The sequence below is a fragment of the Chaetodon auriga genome, chromosome 2, assembly GCF_051107435.1.
Source record: "Chaetodon auriga isolate fChaAug3 chromosome 2, fChaAug3.hap1, whole genome shotgun sequence".
NCBI lineage: Eukaryota > Metazoa > Chordata > Actinopteri > Chaetodontiformes > Chaetodontidae > Chaetodon > Chaetodon auriga.
The window spans coordinates 16,658,710-16,686,555 of NC_135075.1; the positions used below are offsets into that span (position 1 = coordinate 16,658,710).

Sequence of the window (27,846 nt, forward strand, 5' to 3'; positions counted from 1 at the left end):
CTCCCACATCCTCCAGAAGGCCCGTCTCAAGTTTTTCAGGATCCAAAAACTGAACTCCAGCAGCCCAAACCTTATATGTATCCTCAGACCTACCAGATGCCTGTGTTGTATCCTCCTGCCAAGTATCCTTCTCAAATACAAAATACTCAAACTGCTGCTCCTACTACCACCTCAACAACCAGTGCATCTACCACCATAAAGCCTGCTGCTCAAAAGCCAATTTATTACCCACACCCTTATATGCCAGCATATTATGTTCCTCAGCAGGCTCTCATGCCGGTATTTCCTGATCCTCCAACTACGCTTCCTGCAAACCCAGCTCCATCTGATCAGCATGAACATCAGCCTGTTTACCGTGCCATGCCTCCATTTTATCCTTTCTCTTCTCATCAAAGTCCAAAATCAGCTGCCAGAAACTGGTGAAGGTCCCCTGAAACATCACAGAGCCTCCCTCATGCCTTTTGGTTTGGTTAACTTCACAGATTTGCCCAGCAAGACTGTAAAAAACTCACAAAGGATCCTCTCCTGCTGAATTAAAATGTTTCTGGGCAAGCAGCTGAGTTTCTTGCATTTAACAAGAGGGATTCAAGATGTAAATGTAATAACAATAAAGGGCAAGTTTAGCTACGTAATTACTGTCTGAATTTGTTTTCTTGATGTTATTTCTCAGTATGAAGGTTGTTTCTTGGATTGCAAATAACACTTATTTCCAAGAAGAAAAATGGCCATTAGTCACATTTTGATATGAATTTGATAATAAGTAAAGTATTATGGATAGATATTAATTGTGAAATGCAGAAAGAGCCTGACATGACCTGAGTGTTCTCAAACTGTCCTGATGTCCCTTTCGCGACGCTTATCTCCAGTCATAAATACATAAAATAGTCTTATACCTCCTTTCACTGGCTCACCTGCATGGCTGGGATGAGCTGTCTGGTACTCAGCTGCTGTGACGTTGAGCACGCTATTTGACGTCACCGTGGGAGTGTTCCACCATCGGGAGAAATGAATGGTCATCAACACAATCCTCTCAGCGCCCATGTAAGTTGAAGCCAGCAAAACACACATTTTGCGAACTGCTCTCCGAATGAAACGTGTCTGGGTCTGCTGCTGTCCGTGCTGCACAGAGGTTACGCTTGATTAACGTTGTTTATCCCATTGTAGCTGCCGCCTGGCGATGTGCCCGGGTTGCCTGTAGCTAACCATGGCTGAAGCCAAAGCGGTGTTTTTTTAGCTTGAGTCTAGCCAGCCTGCTAACTGACAGGCTCGCCTGTTTTGCCACCCAGGATGATCTGGAAGGGCGATGTTAAGTGTATTTACATGAGAGAAATGTCGAAAAATCGATGAACGCTTACACCGTGGAGACCTTTACAACTTAAAGCTTTAAGTTTGGAGAAAACACCCAGGCCGGATGCAATGATGTGTTCAGTGATCAGAACAGGATATGCTAAGTTGATTTATTAACGAGCGTCCACGGACTTTTAACGGACTCTGAACATGATTTAACTGGTTGATGGGGCCAGTGCAAAGAGGGGACTCCAGTGCAAACATACACTGGAAGAACCGCGGGACTAAATACGCCACCATGAAATACAAGACTCCAAGGTGTGATTAAGAAAGCCTTGTGGGAGTATGTGACAGATGGTTACCCAATACCTCCAATCTAAATTCACCCGGTGCGTTCGAGCTTTTCTCACCTGCCAGGGCCGTTTTATGACAGGTGTTGACAGGTGGAAGGGATTCTGTGAAATGGGGTTTCATTGTAATGGTTAATTCCGTATTTGCAGTAAAGCTGATAATTGCATGAAGTGTTCAGGGCTCAATATCTTGATCAGTATTGTAACATTTGGGTGTGACAGTGGTGGTAGTACAATATCCAGCTTTAGCTGCGTGAGTTTGATGACCGAACAGGTGATGTTGGACGGATTGATTGTTCAAATTGCATCCCTTAAAACTGTAATGACATCTATGGCTATGTGGTGATTATGCCCTCGTGATTCTAATAGAGGAATATTCCTGGAACTGGTGATTTACAAATAACTATTCATCAATCTACATGATTGATGTGGAAAGCTTGTGTATCACATTACATGGTGACCACCGTCTGATTTATGCATTCAAATCAGTAATGTTGGGGTTAGCCATTGAAGGTGAACGTTAAAGCGGAAGAGCAGAGCCTGTTTCCTCACAGTGATGAGAGAGAATTAATGTTGGTTATCAAAATTAAGCCTACCTGTGTTCCCTGTAGCCTAGCAACATACAGAAGTTGAAACACATAGGTTTGTTATTTATCGAAGCCCTTTATTCATCCATTTGGAAAAAAAATACACTCAGCAGCTAAGAACAACACAAACTGCTCGGAGAATTTAAAGGTTAAGTGCACTGGTTGTACAGCCCTAGACAGCCGTTGCACCAAGGGCACTACACACGGGAGCTCACGCCTCAGTGCAAATTGTCAACGAAATTGTGTCTGACCAGCTTGACATTTCCAGGACCTCAGGTGAGCTCACCTAACCGCGAGGGCGGGTACAAAACTGCACACTTTAAACTTTTTAGTCTGGTGTGATAAAGGTAGCTGTTAGACGTGGTCACCTATGGCAGCAGTTATGAATGCTAAGTATCCACTATAAAGTAACCTAACACTATGGCCTCGCCCCGCACAGTGGCACCGGTGTGCACTGTGAAGTAAAGTGAGCACCCTCCGGTGCACCACGTTAGCTTACACTGCTAGCTACAAGAGGAGCAGAGAAGCCATCAAAACGGGGCCACGAATGTATGCTGACTCTGTCTACCACAACGGTGAGCACCACCCTAGAACCAAACGATGAACTGCATTGACGTTTTCAGAAAATAAATCCTGCAGTTGAGTGTTTTAAAGGCTTGGCCTACGAACGCTGGCTAGCGACCGCTAATTACATCCTCTTCTTATCTCTAGCTAACGTTAAACCGTCGGGCTCAGACTATTTGCAGTAAGTTCGTAACGTTACTGATAGATGTACCACGGTATTTGAGTACATGATTTACTCTATGTCACCATTAGCTTTTGAAATTTGAAGCACACGCGTTACTACTGTCACTCGACGTGTAATGACACCGAATGCACCTGTAACCTAGTAAGTGATGCAATTAATATAAGCTGTATGCTGAAAGAGTGCTGTGTCGTTGTTTTAAGGAAAGTTTCTGTGTCGTAATAGTCCACCGTTAATCAAAAGGAAACTTCTTTGTTCGGCAGGTAGCTCGATTGTTATTACAGTGGCGATGAGGTGGTGATGATGATCTCATCAGAATGCTCGTATGACTGTATCCGCGTATTCGTGCCCAGAGCCCCGTTCACATGAATACCTGCTGCACGTTGTTGTTTACCATTTGTTACTGTTTAATAGTCACCTCGAATTGTCTCATCTCGCTTGTGTTTCTGTAAGACAGACAAATGGTCCATGTCCTGCGGATATTCCCCAGAGGATATTCAGCACTATTAATTAACATCACACAATTAATTAAGCTAAAAGGCCTTGGAGGCCTGCGCTTTACAGAATTAAACGACGTGTTTTCATTTCGCCATTGAAGTTATGAAACTACAGAGTTGTATGAGCTTCTTGTCCTCAGTTTGTCTGAGATATCTGGAGTTTCCTTGTGGGGTGTTTACTGTTAACCTGCATTAACCTGTATTCACTGTGGTGGCAGAGTAACACCACTACTACCTAATATATTACGGCTTTAATAAGTTTTTAAGGTTAACATGTTAGGTAACAGGAATGACACAGACAGCAGACATAAATACGCTTTTCATTCGACTTTTCATCCGATTCTTTTACCTCTGTTTTAGGCTGCACCAACTCCCGATAATAACACGCTGATAAGATGCTTTATTATGTTCACCAGCTAATGGCTAGCTTTATGCGTTTGCTGTTCGCTGCTGACAATGCATGCTGGTCAGATTTCTGTCTTATTTCATCCCAGCTTGCTCTAATGTCGTACAAATAGCCAAGGATAACCTCACGTGGTCCAGGTGGCTGCTCTCCCATAACTGCAAAATGAGGAGAAGAGCTGATTGGTTTAAAAATGGGATCAACAACATGACGCTTTCTCGAAACTTTAATGCTGATTTTATTGGTCAGATTTTGCACTATGAAGGTTTAATTTGTTAACAAGAAAAACATATATGATAGTTGTCATCAGCTCATACAGCCTTATCGTAGTCCTCGTCTTTTATGTAAATATTATGTATTTAACTCCAAGTATCATAAAGTCATGCAAAAATATTGGTAACAAGTGGGATGTGAAGACTTAAAATAACAGAAGAGAAGCTCTGACAGTCTAAATATCTGACAGATTGCTGAAAACTATTGTCCTGTTTTTCTACTTCCTTCATCCCGTGTGTTTCAACTATTGATTCATGTTTTGAAGTTTTTTAGTTTGAAGAAAACAGGCCTAACAATCAGGTCTGGGCAGCCCATACGTGTACAGCAAAACTCATAAGGCAGTCATCATATCAGTATTACTCAAGCATTGTAAATGACAATGCTTGAGTAATACTGAGGTTAAACATTAAACGTTGTCATGATGATCCGAGCATACGTAGCATTTCAATAGGCTGTCCAGTCACATAGAAGACTACAAAATGATAGATTGGTCTTTATTGTCAGCTGTTGTGGGTCCTAATGTGCCGTCAACAGCGCAACAGCTTGTCTGACTGGGATCCACAAATATTGCTCTACAATGCCACATGGATTATGTTGGTGCCGCGCTGCTACTTTCTTCTTTAAGTACAACTTTCTGCTGCACACACAGCATGGGTGAGAAAGAACTCACCTGTGTGACTGAAGTTGTCTTCATGATCTACTGTTTCTCATGCTATTTTGCCTCTCTTTTTTTTTTTTTCTTTGCAGCATGTGATTTTTCTAAATGTCCACGGAAACAGCTGACTAAAGTTTGGCAGCTATTGCACCAGATTTCCATTGTAAAAATTACCCAGAGGAAGCAGTGCTGGAAATTCACTTGGATTAAGCCTTTTCCTGTGTAAATAGATCCACAAATCATCTGCTGATGATCACATTTGAAGGTATGTTGATCCGTAGTTTGATTCTTGAGTTGTGTGGACATCTACTGTAATGCAAACTTCTTCTTCTTATTGTTATTATTATTTTGCTTTTTGTACTTTTTATTTATTTTTTCAGATTTTTCTAACTTATTTTCTCCTGCATGTTTCTCTGCAATAAAAATGGTAGGGTAGTGTTGGGTTACAGACAGTATTCACTCCAGTTGTCAGAATATAAAGTCATCTTGTGGCAAGAGCAACAGACAAAACGTGACCAGTAATAGAAAGTGAGTAGACGAATGGAGAGAAAATGCAAAGGAGCTGCTGAATATGATTTTCATCCCATTTCCCACTTTTATTCAAATTAAACATGAATAAATGTCATTTTTTCCTGTAAATGCGATCTGAAACTGAGTGATAATGTAAGTGATATGTGCAGATGTGGAAATGCTGGAATAATGCATGTAGTATGCTGTAGTAGTGGCCCAAGAAGACACACTGCCGCTAGAATGAAACAGGACCTGCTGCCATTTTGCAGAAATGTTTCTTTACCACAAGTGAAAGCTTAAACGCTGCTAGACAAGCACAACACTCTGTAGATGGTGTGACCTTGGATCACTGCTTGCACAGAGAGTGATAGGCCAGTGTTGGCTGACCCATTTCAAAGAGAACACTTTGCCCTCAGCCAAGAGAAGTCGGGGACCATTGTATTTTTATTGTAGATGAAGGATACACTTCCACGTCTGTGTGGGAGTTTTGATTCCTATATCTTGTCTTGAGTTGTGAGCTTAACAAAAGCAATGTGTTGCACTAAGTCAATGAGTGGCTGTGTCTCTGTCTGATCAGTGACTCATGATCAGGAAATGTCGCTGACGAGTAACTGCTTTTCATATAAGATCAGAGGCATCCATAGATAAAGCTTAGTGTTCAATCAGTTAGCTACATAGCTATGTATGATCATTTATAGGCTTAACATTATGACGTGTATCAAAGGGTCAGTAAGATTTCCTTCACAGAGGGAGGGGTGCTTCATGCCAATAATCTAGTGATGTTTTCATTTGTGTAATGAGTGAAGTGAGTGACGGCAGTAAGTTAGCACTAATACAATTTAAAGATACTCTATTCATTACTGTACTATTCACTACCACCTACCCTCCAACAAAGTGCTTTCTTATCCAACACTGCAGATGCAACAGCAGGACCAGCAGTAATGAGTCACCATGTATCACTAATGGAGCATTTCATAGGGTTTTTGGTGCTAGATTGTGTTACTGGCTTGTTACATGATACTTTGCAGCTCTATTGACTCGTGGAATCATTTTTTCTGTTTGTCTGCAAAATAATCCATGTAGCAAAACCCATCACCATCACTTGGCTTTGAATATTGAGAAAAACATGCTTTTCAATATCTTAATGTCCTCAAAGGCTGAAGGAGGAAAGGATCCGAAACTTAATGCTGAGAAATAAATTGTATTTTTAAGAGCTGTGCAATTGATAATATACTGCAGAAGTCCATAGAAACTGTGGGTTTTATGTTTAGTAATGGGGTAATTCAGATTTAATTTAACAGTATGGGAATATGCCATTGAGAACGCATGCTGTGCAAACAACTAAGACCCTGCCATTTATGGGGACAGCAAATGAATTATTTAAGTGATCAATTTCATCTGATTTTGTGCAAAAAAATTTCCTTTAATAATAAATGTGCAAATCAGTTGTAAACAGAACAATTTACAGCGCTAATGGTGACATTTGGGTTTGAGGAAGGGTTTGGTCGTTAACTAGGTAGCTCAAATACCAACAGGCACTGTTAAAAAAAAACAAAAAAACAACTCATGTCCAATTGGTCATGTGAGAAATCATCCAAAATAAAATCCTGACATTGGTATTTAAGGATATAGCGTGCTCATTTGTTGGCTTGTTGGCCGAGGAGAAAAGGAGGACAGGAGGGCTCAGTCTCAGGCTAGCGTCCCCCACCCCCCCCATGTATGTGCTACAGATGAGCTGTGCAGTGACAGCTCCTTTGAGCAGCGTTAGTGCCGTGTTTGTTTTGTATGTACAACTAGTATGATGACTTGAACGCTGTCTAGAGATGCTGTCATGTCAATGCTGCCATCCCATATATGCTTTAATGTTTATGTCCATTAGATTATTTCTTAAGGTCAGCATGTTAGAAGCTTTTAAGGCTCTCATCTGATGTAGCATTCCTTTACATGTCCATTATTAGCAGTTACTGGTAAGTCTGTTCATTTCTCTGTGATGCTACTGTAGGCCTACTTTTGAATCCTTTCCCTCTCTGTTGTGAGGAGAAAATTATTTATGGTGTTTTGTTTATATTTCTGTTCATTTAGCCAATCCTGAGTTGTGAGTCAGTAGAGGAGAAGCTGGGCTGATGGTAAGCTCTCTGTCACACTCTATCTCACCTCCTCTCTTGCTTTCTTTCTCACTGTCTCATTACATGTTGGTAAGGACTTTTATATAACCTGTCATCTGAGAACCAAAGACCTGGATTGGTCCTTTACATTACAGGATTTAGCCTTGTTATAAAACGAGACTGGAGGAGACTGCTATGGATCACTGAACATCTTAGTCAGTTGAGAATTAAATCACAATCACTGTCCATTTAGAATTTCATTTACACTTCTCACACTCTGTAGTCTCTTTGTTAGCATCATACAAGCACTCTCAATTATGTTGATTATTAATTTCCATAATGAATGCTTTCTGAAATGTAATTAGTCAACTGTCATGAGGACTTTTGTACAGTTGGGCTTGAATGCCCAGAAAAATATAATGGAAAGTGATTTCAGAAACAGCCCAAGGTATTGACCTTCATGTGCTGTATAACAAACCTTGACATTTCAGAAACTGTTCTCAAAGCTTGTTTATTTTGTAGACTTTGTGTTACTGGGTTGGCACTGTCAGACTAACTGTTTTCCCTCAGAGAGAAAATATTAAGATTAAGATGTGATTTTTAGAGAAAATTGAACTTGAAAAGTTCGTTAATTGCAAAAAAGTGGTCATGTCTGTGTCAACCCAGTTTATGTTGCTTGGTGTTTTATATTCTGGTGCTGCTTATTTTGTTCATCACTCACTGCTGCATGTCATAATGCATTTTATTTTCCTTTTGTGGTAGACAAGCATGACATTGAGCCAAGCCACAGATGCATGCGCACTCAAAAGACCCAACTGAGCGCCATCCCCTCTGCTACCCGGCTCTCAACCAGTGGCTCAGAGGGGGGGTGTCGACGGGGCGTAGCTAGTCCCCTGCACCCCCTAGTAGAACCTCACTGTGAAACTGGAGGTCTCTGATGGATCAGGGTAGTAGTGAGCAGAGTCCAGAGGAGCCGGACGCAGGAGGCCGAGTGGAGCCGGAGGTCGGCAGGAGGGCGTCGGAGTCAGAGCACGGCTTGTCCAAAATCACCCATAATGCCCTGGAGAACATGGGAGCGTTGGGCCATGGCCTGAAGCACTTCTTCCAGCCACAGCGCCGACGCTCCTCCGTTTCCCCACATGACTCCGTCTCGTCCTGCACAGGCGCCCCTCCCTCCGAACCCGCTGACATAGGGTCAGAAGTAGGGGAAGCTCCTGCCTCCTCGGCCCTCCCTTTGGATTCTGACAACCTTGCCACTTCCGCCCCTCCTGCAGCTCTGAGCCGTGTTCTGCAGCAGATCCGAGGTGCTCCACCGATGATGAAGCGAGGCACCAGCCTGCAGAGCCGCCGCAGCAAGGTGGGGGGTACCGGGGATCCTCCCCAGAAAGGTAGCCCCCAGATCCACCGGCGCAGCACCCATGAAGCCCTGCTGCAGGCTGGACGCCCACGCTCCTCCTCGACCACAGACACACCCAGCAGCCCAGCACTAGCTGACATGCTGCTGACCTCTGGTTACCACTCAACTGAGGAGCCTGACAAGGTGAGCATCTCAGACCTGTCAAGTGGTCCAGGTGAGAGGTTAAACCGCGGTCTTGCAACAGTACATTCTTTACAGAGCAGAGAGAAATTCCAGTCTTGATGCAAGTGATGCAGTGGAGGATTTGAGAGGTTTGTGATTTAGTTTACATTACAATTGCCTTGAGTGTCAGTGTGTTGGGGGCGTATGGAGGAGGAGAAAAAAAATCACTTGGCTCTCCCTTCACACTCCTCTGACGAGTCATAACTCAAATCTGTCTCACTCCTGGAATCAGAGTGACTTGCATTTTTCAGGGATAGTGGTATCTCCAGTGTCTGGTACAAATAACATTTGCTTAGAAATCCTAGAAAAAAAGATGCTTCCTTTAACTTCAGCACTTGCCATGTGTTCATCACCTTTTCTTCAAAATCAGTAATCCAGCATTTGTTGTCTGTACACTGAGGGATCAGGAACTGCTGATGGCTAATGCAGTATCACTTTCCAAGAGGCAAATTTGCCAAACTGTAGACAAATACAGGAAAAAAGAAAAAAAGAAAAACAGAGCTCGAGGTGTTGCCAACAGTTAACTCATTGACTCCATGGCAACATATTTTGTACTTGCATCCCCTAAAGCATGATGGGAACTGTAGTTCCAAAAATGCAGAACCTTTTTGTTACAAATAAAAGTAAGACAAAAACAAAATAGCAGTGACAAAACCCATGAATATTAGCATTTGTCTTGTTGCATTCGCTACATTTGTATATTTTATTCATAATGCCCACCAGCATTCCTATACACTGACACCCTCGTCTATTCATGGAGAAATATATTCCGTACATATTCCGATATTATTCGATAACTATTCGATACATATTTTTTTCATTAAATTTGTCCGAGAACATGCATAGTACGACACGCATAACAAAATGTGGCATTGAGGAAACCAATGCTTTGTATTTGTTAGCAAACCAGCTGTAAAAATAAAACAAACAGTCATGCACTCATATCTGTGCAAGAATGTCCAAACTAAGTGAATTGTGCAAATGTGTTAAAAGGCTGTTAATGGCTTATATGTGCCTGGATGAACTGGTGAATGGGGGGATGAGCTGTCAGCGGTGGAAGGTCAGAGATTGCCTTTGAGTGGTTGGTCTCTATGTGCTTTAAGCCCTTCTAAATTTAGCCATTGCTGTCTCTGAGAGTACTTCAGGTCAGAGAAGGCTTGCAGGGCTAAACAAACTCAAACCTGTGATGTGATTGTTTTTTGTTTTTTTTTGACATTGAATGTTGAAACAATGTTGGAAACAATGTCCTCAGTGTTACCACCAGTGAAATTGTAAGAGTGGGGAGGGGGAAACGTGCCTATGATACAACAGATTAAAAGAAAAAAAGAAAAAATACTCATGACACAGGGCTTGTATGAAAAATGTTGCTTCATTTTTAAAAAATACCAAAATATAAACCTGAGACAGTAATTAGAGCAGCCAATAAAAATTGCTGGGTGTCGGCAGTATGGCAGGAGACTCTCTGGAATGACAAATCGGGAGAGAGCAGACATCGTGAAATGAGGGGCCATGTTGCACTGTTTTGCAGCTCTTGGCAACTCAGTGGAAACTGGAATTAAGTTTCTAAACAGATGTCATAAGCAAGTGGGAAGCATTTCACCCCCGTGTTCCTGCTCATCCTCTAAAACTAGGTAAAGGGACTGGATAGTCTCCAGATTTGAGATTTTGCCAACTTTCATTACATGGTTGCCCTTTAACACAACCATATTGTTTCCAGCATTGAGTCTCTGGATTTTTGACATAACTGTAGTTGGTGTCAGAAAGAATCTAAACAGTAAAAATTGTAACTAAATTGTCATCTATTGTACGTTGTCAGCCAACTCTTGATGGTTCACTCTTAAACTGGTTCAGACATACTTTACATTCAGTTTTCAGAGCACAAGGAGCTCAACAGTTTGCACAATTCCAGTAGGAGCTGGCAGCTCTTGCGATGGGGCTAATTCAGTTTGAGTTAATTACCAAGACTTAATATTTACCTCTTGTTGCCTCAGTTTGAGCCTCAAAGCTCTGATGACTGTTTATGGCTTCAACTTATTTGTCCTGGGCTTTTCAACTAAACATCCTCCTGAGGCGTAAAATTAAAATTGGTGTCTTAACTCCTCAGTGCTCAATTAACTTGGTTTATTTTTAAGCTTCCCCCCTCCCCAAACTGTCACTGCATCTTTCCAGGAAAGAGCCTTGAACTCCAGCTGTGAAGCACAGTCAAAAGGGAGCTTTTGTTTTACAGGCGCCATCTGCTGTTGTGAATGAGTAGTGACACATATCTTAATGAAGTGAAACCTGAAAGCAGGTTTTCAAATGTTAATTTCCTGAAAAAAAATCTGATATCAACATGATAAAGACCATTCTTACCTTTTCTTCTGTTCACTTTCTGTAAGCAGCTGGATCGTTATGATGGATCGGGCCCTGCTGTGTCACCCAATGCCCTCCCCTACGGTGCAGATGGGTATGATGTAGTTGACAGTACCCCAGACCCCCAGCGAACTAAGCAGGCCATTGCCCAACTACAGCAGAAGATCCTCAAGCTCACAGAGCAAATCAAAATTGAACAAACCGCACGTGACGACAATGTGGCTGAATACCTGAAACTCGCTAACAATGCGGACAAACAGCAGAGTGCACGCATCAAACAGGTGTTTGAGAAGAAAAACCAAAAGTCAGCTCAGACTATCCAGCAGCTGCAGAGGAAGCTGGAGCATTACCACCGCAAGCTTCGAGAGGTGGAGCACAACGGCATCCCTCGGCAGCCTAAAGATGTTTTCCGAGACATGCACCAGGGCCTGAAAGACGTTGGAGCCAAGGTGTGTGCTTTCCTGATGCCTTCCATGTTCTTTTGAAAACCCACTTTCAAAGGGCTTTATGTTATTTTACTGAATAAAACCTGGCTTTGGATAGGAAATGCTTCACGTTGTTACGCTTGTAATTTTTTCAAAGACAAAGATGTTCAGAGTCTCAGGATCGATCCCGTGGTGGCCTATAAATAACACTGATTTTTCCCCTTATTGACACACAGTGAAGCCTCTTTACACTGCAGTCAGCTAGTGTTACGTTTTACGGTAGTACATCTGGCATATATGAAGTGTCTGTTATATTCTGATGATCCAACAGGATTTTCATTGATGCTAATGTTTCAGATATCATTATGGTGCCACTGTGCTACCCTTGTTCAGCAGTCAAACAGCAGTAATTTCAGCACCTGACAGCACCCAGCAGTTTCCACACAGACATCACATTTGAGGCCTAGTGCTCAAATCACACCACACCTAGTGCTAAGAGATAGATAGGCATACACTTATATAACAAGTGACTCCCACAGTATGTTCATTTGTATAGTTGTGTATCCTTCTTGCAGCTGCTGCATGTTATTTTGCCATTGCTGTGTGTGCTTTCTGTCCCCAAGTTTAAATCACTGGAACTAGATTTGTTTGCCAGTTGACTGTCAAGAGATGGTGAGGCATTTTAAACCAGCGTGCTGCCAGCTGAATATTGATTGCACATCAACTTTACAATAGTCCCCACCTAACTGAGTACACTATTGTGACATCTGCCTGTTGCAACAGTTGACCTTGGTTAAGCCGGATATTTAGCCATAGTTTTTATATTGCAATAGCAACTTGATGAGTTTTGACCCGATCTCGCTCATGACAGGTGACAGGTGGTTTCTCCAGTTTCTCTCAAGCCACTCACTCTGCCGCTGGAGCTGTCGTGTCGAAACCGAGAGAAATCGCCTCCCTCATCCGCAACAAGTTTGGCAGTGCTGATAACATTGCAGCCCTGAAAGACTCCTTGGATGAAACCCAGGGAGATGAGGGTGTTGGTCCTGGGGGAACGAGGGCCCTTGGTACAGGACAGTTGCAGTCCAGCCCAAAGTATGGCAGTGATGACGACTGTTCTAGTGCTACGTCTGGATCTGCAGGAGCCAACAGCACGACAGGAGCCCCCGGCGGACCCCCTAGCTCGAAGGGCAATACCCTCGATCATGCCCAGGCCTCGGGCTTTGATGCTATACTCCATGAGATCCAAGAGCTCCGGGAAAACCAAGGTCGACTGGAGGAATCCTTCGAGAACTTGAAAGCCCACTATCAGCGGGACTATACGATGATCATGGAGGCCCTGCAAGAGGAGCGATACAGGTATCAAGTCTTGTCCTTCATCCTGTAGTATAGTAGGTCTGTATGGGTGGGAAGGAAGTGTCCAGTTGGTGATGTTCTGTTGTTGTCGCTATTTTGCAGGTGTGAACGTTTAGAAGAACAGCTCAACGACTTGACAGAACTCCACCAGAATGAAATTCTGAACTTGAAACAGGAACTAGCAAGCATGGAGGAGAAGATTGCCTACCAGTCATATGAACGAGCGAGAGACATTCAGGTAAGCTTCACCAAAATTAACAAAACGTTCCTGCTTTGTCATCAGCTGTTTCACTGACAGTTTTGTCTCTGACCTGTAGGAGGCGCTGGAGGCGTGTCAGACACGGATCTCCAAGATGGAGCTGCAGCAGCAGCAGCAGCAGGTTGTACAGCTTGAAGGTTTGGAGAACGCCACAGCACGGACCCTTCTTGGAAAACTAATCAATGTGTTGCTAGCTGTAATGGCAGTCCTTCTGGTGTTTGTGTCCACGGTGGCCAACTGTGTCGTCCCCTTGATGAAAACACGCAGCCGCACTCTCACCACACTGCTCCTTGTAATCGTCCTGGCCTTCCTCTGGAGGCACTGGGACGCTATTTCAGAGTATCTGCATCACTTTCTTTTGCACCCCAGATGACCGGCTTGGAGAGTTGTATTGAAGTGATGAAGAGGCAGAGGGTTCCGGGCTGGTGTGTAAAGGGAGGACGTTGACTCATACAGAAAGCTGAATTTCAATTGTCCCACCGTTTCTTCCTCTTTAGCTGCTTCTCAAAACACTCAGGAGGATTGCATCAGAGGTCTGTCACTTTATCACTTTCTGAAATGTGTTTTGAGGAGAATGAAACGGAGAGTAAGACGGAGGAAAGGCTGGATGGTTGGTGTTGCTATCATTGGTGCAATTGTGGCACAAGCTCATGCTGTAAAAGGGTGAGTGGGGCGTAGTTGAAGGAGGGGCTGAGAGAACTGCACACTTGATTTCTCTCTTCTGAGTGAATTTGTTTACATGTGGAAAACTTTGCATTGTTTCCCCACAGATGAAAATTTGTAATTCAGAGTTTTATTACTTTTGAGCTGATTCAAGTGGTATTGTTTTGAAGTCACTGCTGTTTTTAATACAACTGATTGATGGCTTTTTATTTTCTTTTAACTGTAATGAGCCGACAGTGTTCTGCTGATTTAGTTGTCCACATTCTCTTTCTTGGAAGTTCTCTCTCTCTTCTGGTCTTGCCATTCTGGTTTTTCAGTCTGTTCTTTCTTTCCCCTTTAATCAACCTTTTGACGTTTCAGCTTGTGTGACCGACTCTTCCTCTTCCTGCTCACTACACTCTGAAGAATGGGGTGCTTGCACATCGACTGCATTGCTCTGGAAACAGACTTGTCACTGGATCAAACAGTAGTGGGCTCTTGACTTGTTTCTTTTGGACGTGTGAAGTCAATAACACTGGTTTTGCCACAACCAGGATATTACTATCAAGAACTTTTATTTGGAGTTGTGGCCCTGCCCTCTGGGCCAACTGGATCCTGCTATCCTGGTGGGTTTTCCACTGCAGAAAAATAATCTATGAATTTAATTAACATACTTGAAGAGCGGTTAAAGTGCTCAAAGACTCAGTGCTTCCGTACTGTTTCTATTAGTGACAATGAAATAGTAAAACTTTTTAGTTGATTTTTTTATTTTTTAAAGACAAATAAATTTGCTGTTTTAAAATGTGAACGTCTAACTTGCATTTGTCTTCAATGCCATCAAAGAATATCATATGCTGGAATTGTTGGTTACTGTTTATAACCACAACATTCAAACCTGACTCCATGGTTCAGTGCCACCAGAAGCACATGCCGTCCTGCTCCTGACCACACAGCCCAGCGGACCACCAGCAACAGCAGCACATACCTACATGAGGCAGCGACTCAAGACAGGTGTACCTGATTACCTGTGGGAATAAGACTGTTGAGATATCTAACACATATCTGATAGATGTTTGATCTGTTTATCGTGTGTTAATGGGATTGTTTGTGTATATGAACAAACGGCTATGCTAATAGTTGCATTACTGGCTCTAGTTTTGAGTTTAGGTATAGAAACGTGAATAGTTTTGTGTCATGAAGATAATGTAATTACAATGACTAGCTAATTGTTTTTGTGTCCCAAGCTTCAGACAGACAGGTGTTGGCCGGTTGCTACCTCACCACGTCCACTGCCTTAAGGTCGCAGCAGAGAAATGCCCGTTGCAAAATTATATGTTACACATTACAAAAAAGCAGCTTCTCTGTTACACCATAGGTTTGGAATATGCTATATTCAATTATTTATGTTAATGTTTCCCAAATTTAGGAAACATGATCATAAAAGAGGGTTAGCACAGACATAAATTGTGGAAATTTGTGAAATTCATTGATTCATTATCCTCCAGATGTGTAATTGTGTCACTTATTTGTCCTAATACTGCCAACATCTTGAAATGCATTAGGATTAGTGAGAGAGTCCACAAAGAGACCATACTTGAGCTTTTTCACAGCAGGAAGGGCACAGGTCTTTTCATTATGTTATTGGTGGCAGCATTACAAGTAGAGATCATGGTATTGTGTTGGCTCACTGGAAGAACTTACTCCACTTAAAGGAATTTAATCATCAGTGTATTACTTGTGTGAGGTGAGCAAGATGGAGGTCCAAAGGGGACTAAATTTCACGATGTAATTCCACAATAGTGACATAATTTCCATTTAAGTATCTATTATTTGAGTAAATATTAAAATGAAGATGCAATAATTCAATTTGCATTGTCAGTTTAAGTTTACATTATCATTTTAATATTGTCCACTATGGTCTTCCATACTGTGTGCTGCTGCTTAATTTATGGGATTGATTTTGCACACAATGGTTACAAATGATCAAGCATGTTTGGAACAATGACATGATTGTTTACCACTAACACAAAGTACTTATCATTGCCATAATGTGACAAAGTCTGATCAAACTTAAATAGCTAAATGAAATTCAATACCATGGTAGATGTCCATCCATCAGGCCTTAAGACCTGCCTGAAAGACTTTGCTTTCCTGACATGTTCAGTATTGTTGCTGAAACACACACTTATGGACAAAAAGGCCAGATGTTAATATATTTTCTTAATAAAACACAACCATCTAATTTATCTAATTCTTTTATTTATATTTTTTTAATTATATAAATATATTCCAGTGTCCTGGTAGTCTCCCAACCCGATTCTACCCATCACAGGTGACACCTATTCTGCAGCTGCAGCTGTGGTGTCCAAGCTGAGCAAAATCTCCCTCATCTGCAGAAACTTGGCAGCCCTGATTGCAGCCCTGAAAAACTTGGATGAAACCCCGGGAGATGAGGGTGTTGACAAATTGATGTCATAGCAAGAAAAGCGCAGGTGTTACATAAATATAGCTGTCAGCGCTCAAAGCATATCGCAAGCTTTTCAGTTCCTGCTTCTTGACAAAAATCACTTGAAAACTCATCACACGCACAAACATGAATTGCCACATTGTTGGCAAATAGGACTTGGCCTCACAGGGATTTGACCATGGACCTTTGTATCTCCAGAAAACATGACTTACTGAGTGCATCACAAGGGATAAGATGTGGTTTCCAGCGCCATCTCACAACTGTAGTATCCACAGAATGTCTGTCCATAGGTTGCAATGGGGCAAACTTCTGTCACTCAGTGGATGTGCTAAACATAATTCAGCTGTCTAGGACCTACAGTGAATTTGAAATGATTTTTCAAAGTTTTACCTGAAATACAGATGAAAACTTGAAGTTACAGTTATAAACCACTCCCCCTTTCTCCAGTCATTAAAACATTTGCAAGTGACCTTAGAACATAGATTTTTTTTTTTTTTAAATCAAATCCATACAGCTAATTATATACACGTTTGGCATTTGTGGCGCCCCCTGGGGACAATTTTCCAGGTTGGACAATAGAAAACCAAAAATCTTGGCAAGATGTAAACAGATTCATCTGCCCACACAATGCAACTAAGAAATTTAGTAAACTACCTTACTGTTCACTTAATCAGAATCAGCACAGACAGACACACAGCATCATACTCAAAAGCAAGTTTAAAAGCACACAAGAGCTCAAATATTAAAGATTTTATTGCAAAATACACAGTATAAAACATCAGTTATGAAGTTAGAAATTTACTCAGCAGTCTTCTTTCGTTTCCCAGTCGCTTTAGTAGCAGGGGCTTCGCTGGCCGCTTTAGCAGCCTTGCTCTGAGATGCCTTTGCTGCTTTTGTCTCCTTGGTGGTCGTTGCTGCTTTGGTTTTGGCTGAAGCTCCCTCGCTGCTCCCTTTCTCTGCAGCCTTAGCTTTTGGCTTCTTTGCTGGAGCAACCTTTGAAGGCGCCACAGCCTCTTTGTCTTTCTTTGACTGTTTGGGAGGCTTTGAACCCTGAAATGGGCAGAGAGTAGTCAGAATTATACAAATAGGCCCACTGGGTCTAAGGTTGTTCTGTACTGTAAACAAGGTAGGCCACTCTGAAACATGTATGCCCAACCAACCCAACTCAACCAACCAAGTGTAAACAAAAGGTTTAATTTCTCTTGAACATTCATTTGCCAGAGTAAATTGTGTAATAAATTGTTTTTCTTGGCCCAAATATTTTAAATGGGACACTTGTGAAAAGGAAAAAAAAAGTTTAACTAATAACACATCAAGTGCACTGCAGGCTCATATATTCCCAGATGAAAGTACAGAGGATTACAGAGGATACAGCGCACAAAGATACTCTCACCTCCGGTTCGGCCTGTGCACTGGCAGCATCTTTCTTCTTCTTGGCACCTTGAAGAAGTTACAGGGTATTACAGACAGACACTTAAAGCCAGCTGTAGTACTGGTTGTGGTCAGTTTATCTTTCTATTCATACCTGCTTTTTTGGGCTTCTTGGCTTCATCCTTGGCTGCTTTGGGCACCTTTTGCACATTGGGATCCGTGTTTTCCGTTTTTGGCTTTGCCTCCTTGACTTTTGGTGCGAGCTTAAGACAGGACGGAAAAAGCCCAGTTAATACTGTTATTTGAGCCGCTTGGACTGAGCTCCAGACTTGACATCTTACCCGAAATCTTCCCATGGCGCCTGTGGTGACGTTGGAGTTAGCAGGCCGCACCAACGTGCCCGTCTCGATCCCTTTTTTCAGTGCTCTACGGACCAAGTGCTTCAATCTTACCAAATCCACTGAGGGGTATTTTTGTTTGATATAGTTCTGTATCGCTTGGGAGGACACCCCTTTGCGCGAGTCCAACTCTTTCAGTGCTTCTTTCACCATAATCGCTGTGGAGGGATGAGCTGCAAGTTTGCGCAGCGCCGCAGCTTCTAGAGGGCAAAGGTGCACACAAACATCCTATTTATGGGTTTCTGAGGACAAAGTCAACACGTTTAACCTTTAACTGCTTTAATTTAATAGTTTAATAACGGGATCAAGCGTCTATTTGAAAAACGTCTGACTGACTGTGCGCTCAGACCTGATTTTTTCTCTTCCACCGGGGCATCGCTGGAGGACGGCGCAGCCGAGTCTGCTGCTGGCTTTTTAGGAGGCATTACTGACAATCAAATATAAAAACAAATAGATACACCGAGGAGCAGGTTTAGTGAAGTCTAAAAGAACGCTAAACATGCACGTCCGGCGTCTCTCCTCCGTCTTTATGCGGTATACTTCCGGTAAAATGAGACCAGGTGAATCACATCGCGTCAGGTGCAACTTATTAGGCTTTGTAAATTACAGCCATCGGGATTGGAGGCGAAAGGCTTCATCGTCCTGAAAGTGTCCTCTTACCTCGCAAAGGTCAAATCAGTCTTGGCAACATTTTAGAGAAACGCATATTATATGGAAAACTATCACTATTTGTGACATGCACAAATCCAACCTCTCAGTGCCTAAAGGACGGTTTTCTACAACAAAAGCACCTGCAGAGACACGGTCTCTGTATTGGAATGTGTGTAGTCGCAATAGTGACCTGGATTTTTAAATAGTTTCATCACAGTTTCAATAGTTGTGTCAATGAAAGGTTTAGGATTACAATACCACGAACTGCACTACATTTGGGATGACTTCGAATAAAAGAGCCACACTGGTATGTAATCAATGGGTCCACATGGCAACGATTTGCATGGTTTTTATTCCCAGTCTTCAATGTGAACGTAACATTCTCCAGAAATCGTCTGCACAGTGTCGGTCATGGACTTCCACTGACACCTACAGTGTATGAGTCATATGACATCTTCTATCTTTAAACTCTTGTCTGGTTATCCTGCCCAGTCCAGCACAGTTTTGGCAGGAAAAGCTGCTCTGAAATGACAAAATGTCTCCATTCTGTCATCCGTCTTTACGAGGTAGCCCACTCTGCTATATTAGATCTAAATACACCACAAGTACTGTTGCTTTACAGATGATGTCAAGTCCTGAATGTGTGTCTGTGGTCTGTTTATTATTGCAAACGACTTCTGATACTTCCTGTGGTTTTTTGAGAGCAAGTTCTGCAGAATGAGACTTGTGCATGTCAAAGGCAGACAGGTCTTTGGTAGATTTCTGGACGGTCTTAGTATTCAGCATCATCACGGCTGGAGGCCTGTTGTTGTAAATCTCTTATTTTATAGATTATTTTATACTGGTCCACGTTCACTTGCAACCATCAAATTCATATTAAATCTATTATTGTCTGCTCTTAATTTGGTTGTGCAGCATGTTTTTGTCTGTTTCCTCTACATTGAATCACAACTTCTCATTAAAAGTATAATCATCACGTGCAATTATTAACCTTTTTTTTTTTTTTTTTTTTTTTTTTTTTTTACTTTTAAATGAATAAACTAACAAACTGAATCCACAGATGATCACATAAGAACTGTCACATTGAACTGTTAGACCGACATTTGAAATGAATGTTGTAGGTCAAAAATCACAGATGAGTCTTTAACCTTTTTCTGTTGATCACTTTCTCTTCACTTGCTCGCTGCCTGCATCTGAGAACAACATCACATGCAACCATCAGGAGGAAAAGAGGCTCAGCACCCTGTTCACAGGCAAACCACCCTCAGCTTCTGAACCCTGTCTCTGTCACGGAAAGTACAACTTGCAAGATATTATTCCTTACATGAGAAGAAGCAAACTCTATAATTAGTGAAACTTCATGTGGATACAGGTGGCACAGTGATAGATGAGCAATTACATTCAACAAATAGCGCTGATTGGCCGCTTGGTGGTGCAATTTGAACGGGCATATTTTTGTGCTATTTCAGGTACAGTCAGTAAAAACGAGCTTTTCCTGATATGTTGAAAATGTGGCAGGCCAGAGATGAAACAACTGCATAAATAGAATAATGCAAGAAAAGATTTCAAAGTCTTTTTCTTTTCTTTTTCTGTTTCTATGTTTTCCCCTGGATGAAAATTGTTCATTGCATCCTTCTCGATTTAGTTAATTAATTCTTTCCACAACAACATTACTCAGAAAGCTGTATTTTGTGAATTTTGATCTGAGAGCATGAGAAGATGATATGCCGTACATGTAATAATGCATTATATCATAAGAAATTACAGAGGCTTTTCAAAAATACTCATTAACTATAAAATAATAAAAAAAAAATCCTATCAAATTTTGGAGGGAAAAAAGACGGCTTTGAGATGGCTTTTAAAGAGACTGAAATATGTTTTCAGCTGAAACAAGATGCAGTGGTACCAGCTGGTCAGTGACACTGGTGAGTAAAATCTAAGGTAAACCAAAGAATATTCACACTCAGGTCGAAAACAGTTTATCCAAACATAATTTAGGATCTGGGAGTTCTTTCATGTTAGATTTTCCCAAAGCAGTTTTATACAGGAAACATTTTAGCTTCAATATTTTGGTGAAATTATTGAGCTTGAGTTTTCAGTTACATTCCTTAAATCTCTTAAGGTAAAAGGGCAGAACACAGAGATGACACGTGAAATGGAGGAACTCCTTTTGCCGGGTTACAATTTAGACTGTCCCCTCTTGAGGATCAGGTGACAGGTGGACTAAGAAGAGTGTGTTTCAGTTTTCATTTTGTGTAAAGAGTCCATGGGAAACAACTCGAGCAAACCAGAAAAACAAAACACAGCCTGTGCAGCATAATTCTGTAACTATGAAATGAAATGCAGATTTCAGTGTTGTGTGTTTAAGTGTGAGCAGTTTGTGAACAAATGATGAACAACCTCTTTCTTTTTCACCAACACTGTGACAGAGCTTTCTGTTCAGAGTGTGACAGAGCAAGTGGAAGAACACTGTGTGTGTTTCTGTGGCCTGTTGGTGTGATTACCCTCTGAAGTTCGCTGTGGTTTTCCTGCAAGCAAGTTTCTCATAATGACACTTAAGCATCTCGATGTCCGTGTAGTCAGACACACGAGCATCTTCTCTGGAGGAGTCCGGACAGTCTCAGTGTTCAGCTTCGTCATGGCTGGACGCCTGTTGTTTGTCATCCTCATATGTAAGATAAACCTCTTCTAAATTTTTGTTGTTATTAATGTCGGCTGTTACAAACCAATGCAGGTTCACACAGATTCAAACATGACATTAATGTCAGCCATCATGTTCTACCGAATAACACATATGTTTTATCTTTTTCATGGTTGATGATTTCATGTTATGTGTGTTGTTATTTCCTCTTTTGTCACTCAGTGTTGTTTATTTGTAAAGTTATTGTGGAACTGCACTGCAACGTTCAAGACCAATCATACCATCTTGACAAATAAAGTATATCTTGTTCTTGATCTTGACTTTTACCTCTGATGGACAGAATTAAACATGAGGTGGAGTTTTAATCTTTCTATATTTTGTTGAAGGTATCAGTGTGTTATTATTACATCTGTTTACTGTGTGAACACATTGTATTTCCAACAGATTCCTTTCACAAGATTCAAACACAAGGTCAGTGTCTGATCCGTTATCTGTCATGTGCAGCTCTGCTGTTATCACAGTGTTTATTTTTCTTATCTTTTAATCATTTGACTGCTTTTCTCACACAGTTTGGTTTAACACTATATTTTTCTTTACTTCCTTTCTTACACAATTTCTCATTAGGAATACTATCATATTAATGCAACTGTTAAGTATCTGACATAAAATATGTGTACCTTTTTCAGCTCTTCTTCCACCTAAACTGACAGTGAATCCATCAGTGATCAAAGAGACAGACTCAGTCACACTGAACTGTCAGACTCAATCATCTCTTTCAGTGTCTCAGTGTTTTTTCTACACTGTAAGAGAAGAACCTGTCAAAAGCTCCTCATGTCAGCAGACACTGACAGGAACTGAGCTGTTGTGGATGGCACACCAGAGTTCACCTGCTGAAGTTAAAGTGAAATGTTATTATGGTGTAAAGTTTGGAGAGTCAAATTATCCATCTCCACACAGTGACACATCCTCCATCATCATATACAGTGAGTGAACACTGCTTTTATGAGTATTTAAGTAATTTGCTACAGTATGAGTTCAAACAGCACGGTCGTCCTCGACATGGAGGTCAGGCTGTCAGACGATGTGCTTGAAGATTTTCAATGATTCTTCTCTGCCATTATAAATGTATCATTGGAAATGTTGTTTAAATAGATTAAAATATCAGTTGTTTAATCCAACATGTGCTTAATTTTTCAGATCTTCTTCCACCTAAACTGACTGTGTATCCACCAGTGATCACAGAGACAGACTCAGTCACACTGAACTGTCAGACTCCATCATCTGTTTCTGTGTCTCAGTGTTATTTCTACACTGTAAGGGGAGGACCTGTCACAAGCTTCTCTTGTCAGCAGACACTGACAGGAACTGATCTGCTACGGATGTCATACCAGAGTTCACCTGCTGAGGTTCAAGTGAAATGTTATTACACTGTAAAGGTTGGAGAGTTAAATTCTCCATCTCCACACAGTGACACATCCTCCATCATCATACACAGTGAGTGAACACTGCTTATCTGAATATTTCAGTAATTTGCTACAGTATGAGCTCAAACAGCACGGTTGTCCTCGACATGGAGGTCAGGCTGTCAGACGATGTGCTTGAAGATTTTCAATGATTCTTCTCTGCCATTATAAATGTATCATTGGAAATGTTATTTAAATAGATTAAAATATCAGTTGTTTAATCCAACATGTGCTTAATTTTTCAGATCTTCTTCCACCTAAACTGATCGTGTATCCAGTGGTGATCACAGAGACAGACTCAGTCACACTGAACTGTCAGACTCCATCATCTGTTTCTGTGTCTCAGTGTTTTTTCTACACTGTAAGAGAAGAAACTCCCAGAGGCTTCTCATGTCTGCAGACACTGACAGGAACTGAGCTGCTGTGGATGACACGCCAGAGTTCACCTGCTGAGGTTCAGATGAAATGTTATTACACTGTAAAGGTTGGAGAGTTAAATTCTCCATCTCCACACAGTGACACATCCTCCATCATCATACACAGTGAGTGAACACTGCTTATCTGAATATTTCAGTAATTTGCTACAGTATGAGCTCAAACAGCACGGTTGTCCTCGACATGGAGGTCAGGCTGTCAGACGATGTGCTTGAAGATTTTCAATGGTTCATCTCTGCCATTATAAATGTATATTTGGAAATTGTTGTTTAAATAGATTAAAATATATGTTATTTAATCCAACATGTGCTTAATTTTCAGCATCTCTTCCACCTAAACTGACCGTGTATCCAGCGGTGATCACAGAGACAGACTCAGTCACACTGAACTGTCAGACTCCATCATCTGATTCTGTGTCTCAGTGTTTTTTCTACACTGTAGGCAGAGGTCCTGTCGGAGATTCCTCTTGTCGGCAGACACTGACAGGAACTGAGCTGCTGATGATGACAAGTCAAAGTTTACCTGTTGAGGTTCAAGTGAAATGTTTTTACACTGTAAAGTTTGGAGAGATAAATTCTCCATCTTTACACAGTGACACATCCTCTGTCTTCATACACAGTGAGTGAACACTGCTTTTCTCATTCTTTCATATGTTATCATATAGTGTTTGTGTGTTAGTGTTAAAAATGTGATGATTGAGGTGTGACTGTAGGATTGCTGTGAATGTGAGCACTGTTTTAAATTGTTAAATAACATGTACTTTACAGTAGAACAGTGCTTTGTATTTAATGACTTTACATTAATCTTTTTGCAGGTCTAAAACCACAGATGACTGTTCAGCATTTTCATGGTGACTCCGTTCTCTTTACTTGCTCTCTGCCTGGATCTGCTCATCATGATACGAGATGTAACCTGTACTTTGGAAAAGCAAGTGATCTAGTTGTTACTACAACTATATGGAGGGAAAGAACTTCAGCCAAACAGTGGTTCTGCCAGTTTACTGTCACAATCGATGATTTCCTGAATCGTGTACGTCTGGTTGAACAAAGGGATGCCAGCTGTGATTACAGTTTGGCACGTGAACCAAACTCTTTGTCTCCTCGTAGTGATGGATACAGCTTGACTGGTAAGTGAGAGAAGACATGAATACACAGTGACGTTATGTGACACATCATGGCATTTCCATTGAAATTAATGAAATTAGTGAATTGCCAGGGAAGTTGTAAATTCAGACAAACGCCACAAAGTATGTCTCCACGTTTGAGTCTGTCTTTCATTGAATGCAATAGCACCATCCATCAGGGCCATTTTGGTTATACCCCCTCAAAGACTGAGGGGCAATGCAAAGCAGGAAAAAACAAGATTGTCATGCCTGATAAATTCCATTAGTGTTTAAAAACTCCAAACTTGACCAGAAGACTTTTACTTTGTTTATTTTTCAAACAAAGCAACATTTGGCAGTGGCCAACAGGCCTTTAGCCTATTTAGCTTCATTAGCAGGGGTGTGGGTAGAGTGAATAATATCAAATGTAATCATTTCAATACTTATCAAAGTAATTATATCAAACAAAGGACCATAAATAACGTCATAGCTTAGGCTATATCATTCATAATGTAGAATTCAGATCTCAGCCACTCTCATGGACCTGATTGTGCAATATTTATCACGCAGCTTGTTGTCATTTGTTTAACTACCAAAACCAGTCCAAACCTGTTTGGAGGATGAGTAAAAGTTGGGGGGTCACCAAAGTCATTTGGATTTACATCTTTGGACCCTGAAAGTCCTCACAATATTTCAAGACAATCCACGAATATCATAACCAAAGTGGTGGACCGACTGACCAATGTTCCCGCCCCTAGAGCTGCTGTCGCTGCTGGCATGGCTAAAAAAAACGGTTTCTACTGTAAAGTTTTGCACTTCAATGATTACATGAATGAGTGAAATCACACAAATGTTGATGTATTTGCACACACATAAAATTGACGGGCACATATCTTTCTTACTGTAGATATTGTGGAAAAAGAATCAATCACAGCTCCCACACAGTACACATCAGTATTTGTTACGACCACAGGTAGGACACGCTCTGCATCTAAATATTCAACATCATCACTTATTATTATCACTTAAAAGATAGAAGATATTTACTATGACCACAGGTAGGACATGTATACATTTTAACAGAAATCCAGAACATTATGTTTGTTGCTTTGAAAGTTTTGTTTTTCAGCACGTCTCATGCTTCCACTCCTGCAGCTCCTGCAAAACAGACATCAGGTAACAGAATTACAGGTTCAGTATGTTAACTGTGACTGCAGTTACTGGCGAATTCTATTTACATTATGCTTTATGTGAGCGCAGACCAAGTAACACTGAGTGTATATCTCTACTTCCCCAGTACCAGTGAAAAGGGCATCAGGTGACACATGTCAGATTCTCAATGATTCACACTGGCTTTATCCTGGTTTTTGTTACTTTATGAAATGAGGAAGTGATGCAGCAAACATTTTTTAAAAGATGTTTTTTTTTTTGTTGTTGTTACTATTTATGTATTACAGTAGATCAGACATTTGATGGGCTGACCACTAAAGCCACCTTGGTTCCTGTAACCTCACTAAACAAAGCATCAGGTGAGCGAGAGGCACATACTGCTTATTGTCAATATATAAAAAATGAGTTAATTTGAGCTATGCAAACATATTCTTCCTGCAGTGTTCCTGCTTTTGTGTTAGAAGTGAAACTGACACTTCTTTGCGGCCTCCAAAACAGAAATGTGGAAGCTGGTAGTAGTTGCAGCTGGTTTTGGAGTAACTGTGGGTGTTATCTTACTGGGGCTGGCACTCGTCTGTCACAAAAGAGGAACCGGTGAGAACTCACTTTATGTGTCTACTAAAGTGTGAATGTATTTTTCCTCCCTGTTGTGTGAAACAGCTCGTACAGAATCTCAGCAGAGGATTAGGCTGAGACAACTAATGCCCCTTATAAAGAACATAAATCTTAGGTAAACCAGCCCTATGAAATACCACATAAGGAGGAGGTTTTGGTGGTGACAGGAGTTGCAGCACCAGACGGCAGAGTGATAATGATTAGGGTCACCTGTACACCACCACTTTGACTGGATGTTACTAGTTACTGTTGTCACACAGCTGTGAATGAGCCAACAATTAAATTAAATAAAGCATATCAGAAACAGCTGATGCCAATCAACCAACACAAGCACAACTTCAACACTTTGCTTTTCTCTCTTTCTGGTTTTTCAGACAAATTTTCTTTCAAGAGGTAAGAAATACTTTTGCAGCAGCTGCAAGCTGGTTGACCAAGTATTTTCTATTCAAACTTTTTCATACAAAAGTTCTCTTATTCAGTTCAAGTAGCTGCCCTGTGCAGCTTGACCTCTTATTCATGTTTGGGGCAAGAAATTTATCCCTCTGGATACGATGTTTACTGTCCTATGGTGCATTCTGCTTTCTTGTATATTGAGGACACACTATTCATTAAATCTCCATTTCCCTTTATATCTGTACAGGACACAAGCCAATGTCACAGGTAATGTACATATTAGATAATGTAACAGTATGTACTGCATTTATATTTGGTCTTCCAGTGTACTGAGGTGTCTTTATCCTCTGTTGCAGATGACTTTATATGCATGGGAAATCTTGACCATGGAGATTTGGTAATTAAAAAACAATCAACTTTCCTCTGTCAGACATAATAATAATAATAATGTAAATTAATGTGTGAAGTTCTTCATGAATTCCTCTCACTTCTGGTCCCATCTTACCTTTCATCTTAAGTCACCTGCAGGTAATGATACAACCTATAGTGTGGTCACCTCAGTACCTGGTGCTAACTGTGCTACTGGTGAGCTGCTCCTTCCTTTACACCTACTTCAACACAGTGTAAAGCTCTTGTACAGAGTGAAGAACAGGTTTCATGCTGTACATACCATTATGTGCAATAGATGATTATCACTGAAGACTTATTACAGATGCCTAAATTTACACTTGCACAATGATGGAAATTCTTGATATAGACTGTGCAATAAATGACCAAACTTGCCTTCTCTCTTACTTGCAGACACTGCACTGCTGAACAGGCAAGAACCTCAAAATGAGGATGTAAGTTAGACATGGGACACAGTGTTGAATGTGTTTGTAATATAGGTTTACAGATTGTATACATCTAAAGAGCTCTTACAGTGGTTTCTTTCTTTTTTAGTCTTCCACATACCATTTGTACTACACCATCTCTGAGGAGCCGCCACCATCAGCCCTGAAGGACATGGTGTACAGCACTGTACAGGCGCATTGAAACTCAAGCTTTCTAAACCTGTAATGACAAACAGAAAGCAGAAAACCCAAAGAGCTGTTTTTAATCCATGTGGATTTTTTAAA

The 27,846-nt window shown here is 41.2% G+C and overlaps 3 protein-coding genes across 7 annotated transcripts; 2 read left to right on the forward strand and 1 right to left on the reverse strand.

Moving 5' to 3' along the window:
• Positions 1 to 970: 970 nt before the first annotated feature.
• tmcc1b (transmembrane and coiled-coil domain family 1b) lies at positions 971 to 14,830 on the forward strand. 5 transcript variants are annotated; one of them, XM_076758337.1, is made up of 8 exons: positions 971 to 1,041; positions 4,890 to 5,062; positions 7,390 to 7,433; positions 8,175 to 8,952; positions 11,373 to 11,792; positions 12,640 to 13,124; positions 13,224 to 13,359; positions 13,439 to 14,830. In XM_076758337.1, exons 4-8 carry the CDS (start codon positions 8,350 to 8,352, stop codon positions 13,751 to 13,753), a joined length of 1,959 nt encoding a protein of 652 aa, XP_076614452.1. In that variant the 5' UTR covers positions 971 to 1,041; positions 4,890 to 5,062; positions 7,390 to 7,433; positions 8,175 to 8,349; the 3' UTR covers positions 13,754 to 14,830. The 5 variants fall into 5 exon arrangements, with proteins under 5 accessions (XP_076614452.1, XP_076614442.1, XP_076614470.1 ...); XM_076758327.1 differs by having other exon boundaries at positions 980 to 1,041; positions 11,370 to 11,792; XM_076758355.1 differs by having other exon boundaries at positions 982 to 1,041; positions 8,687 to 8,952.
• Positions 14,831 to 17,287: 2,457 nt separating this feature from the next.
• Positions 17,288 to 18,683, reverse strand: h1m (linker histone H1M). The gene is made up of 5 exons (XM_076755195.1): positions 18,608 to 18,683; positions 18,202 to 18,458; positions 18,015 to 18,123; positions 17,883 to 17,929; positions 17,288 to 17,539 (listed from the first exon to the last, which is right to left on the reverse strand). Exons 1-5 carry the CDS (start codon positions 18,681 to 18,683, stop codon positions 17,288 to 17,290), a joined length of 741 nt encoding a protein of 246 aa, XP_076611310.1.
• Positions 18,684 to 20,803: 2,120 nt separating this feature from the next.
• Positions 20,804 to 27,846, forward strand: LOC143328089 (uncharacterized). Its single transcript, XM_076743016.1, has 8 exons — positions 20,804 to 20,834; positions 21,489 to 21,581; positions 26,710 to 26,728; positions 26,976 to 26,995; positions 27,085 to 27,125; positions 27,247 to 27,313; positions 27,530 to 27,570; positions 27,671 to 27,846. Exons 1-8 carry the CDS (start codon positions 20,804 to 20,806, stop codon positions 27,761 to 27,763), a joined length of 405 nt encoding a protein of 134 aa, XP_076599131.1. The 3' UTR covers positions 27,764 to 27,846.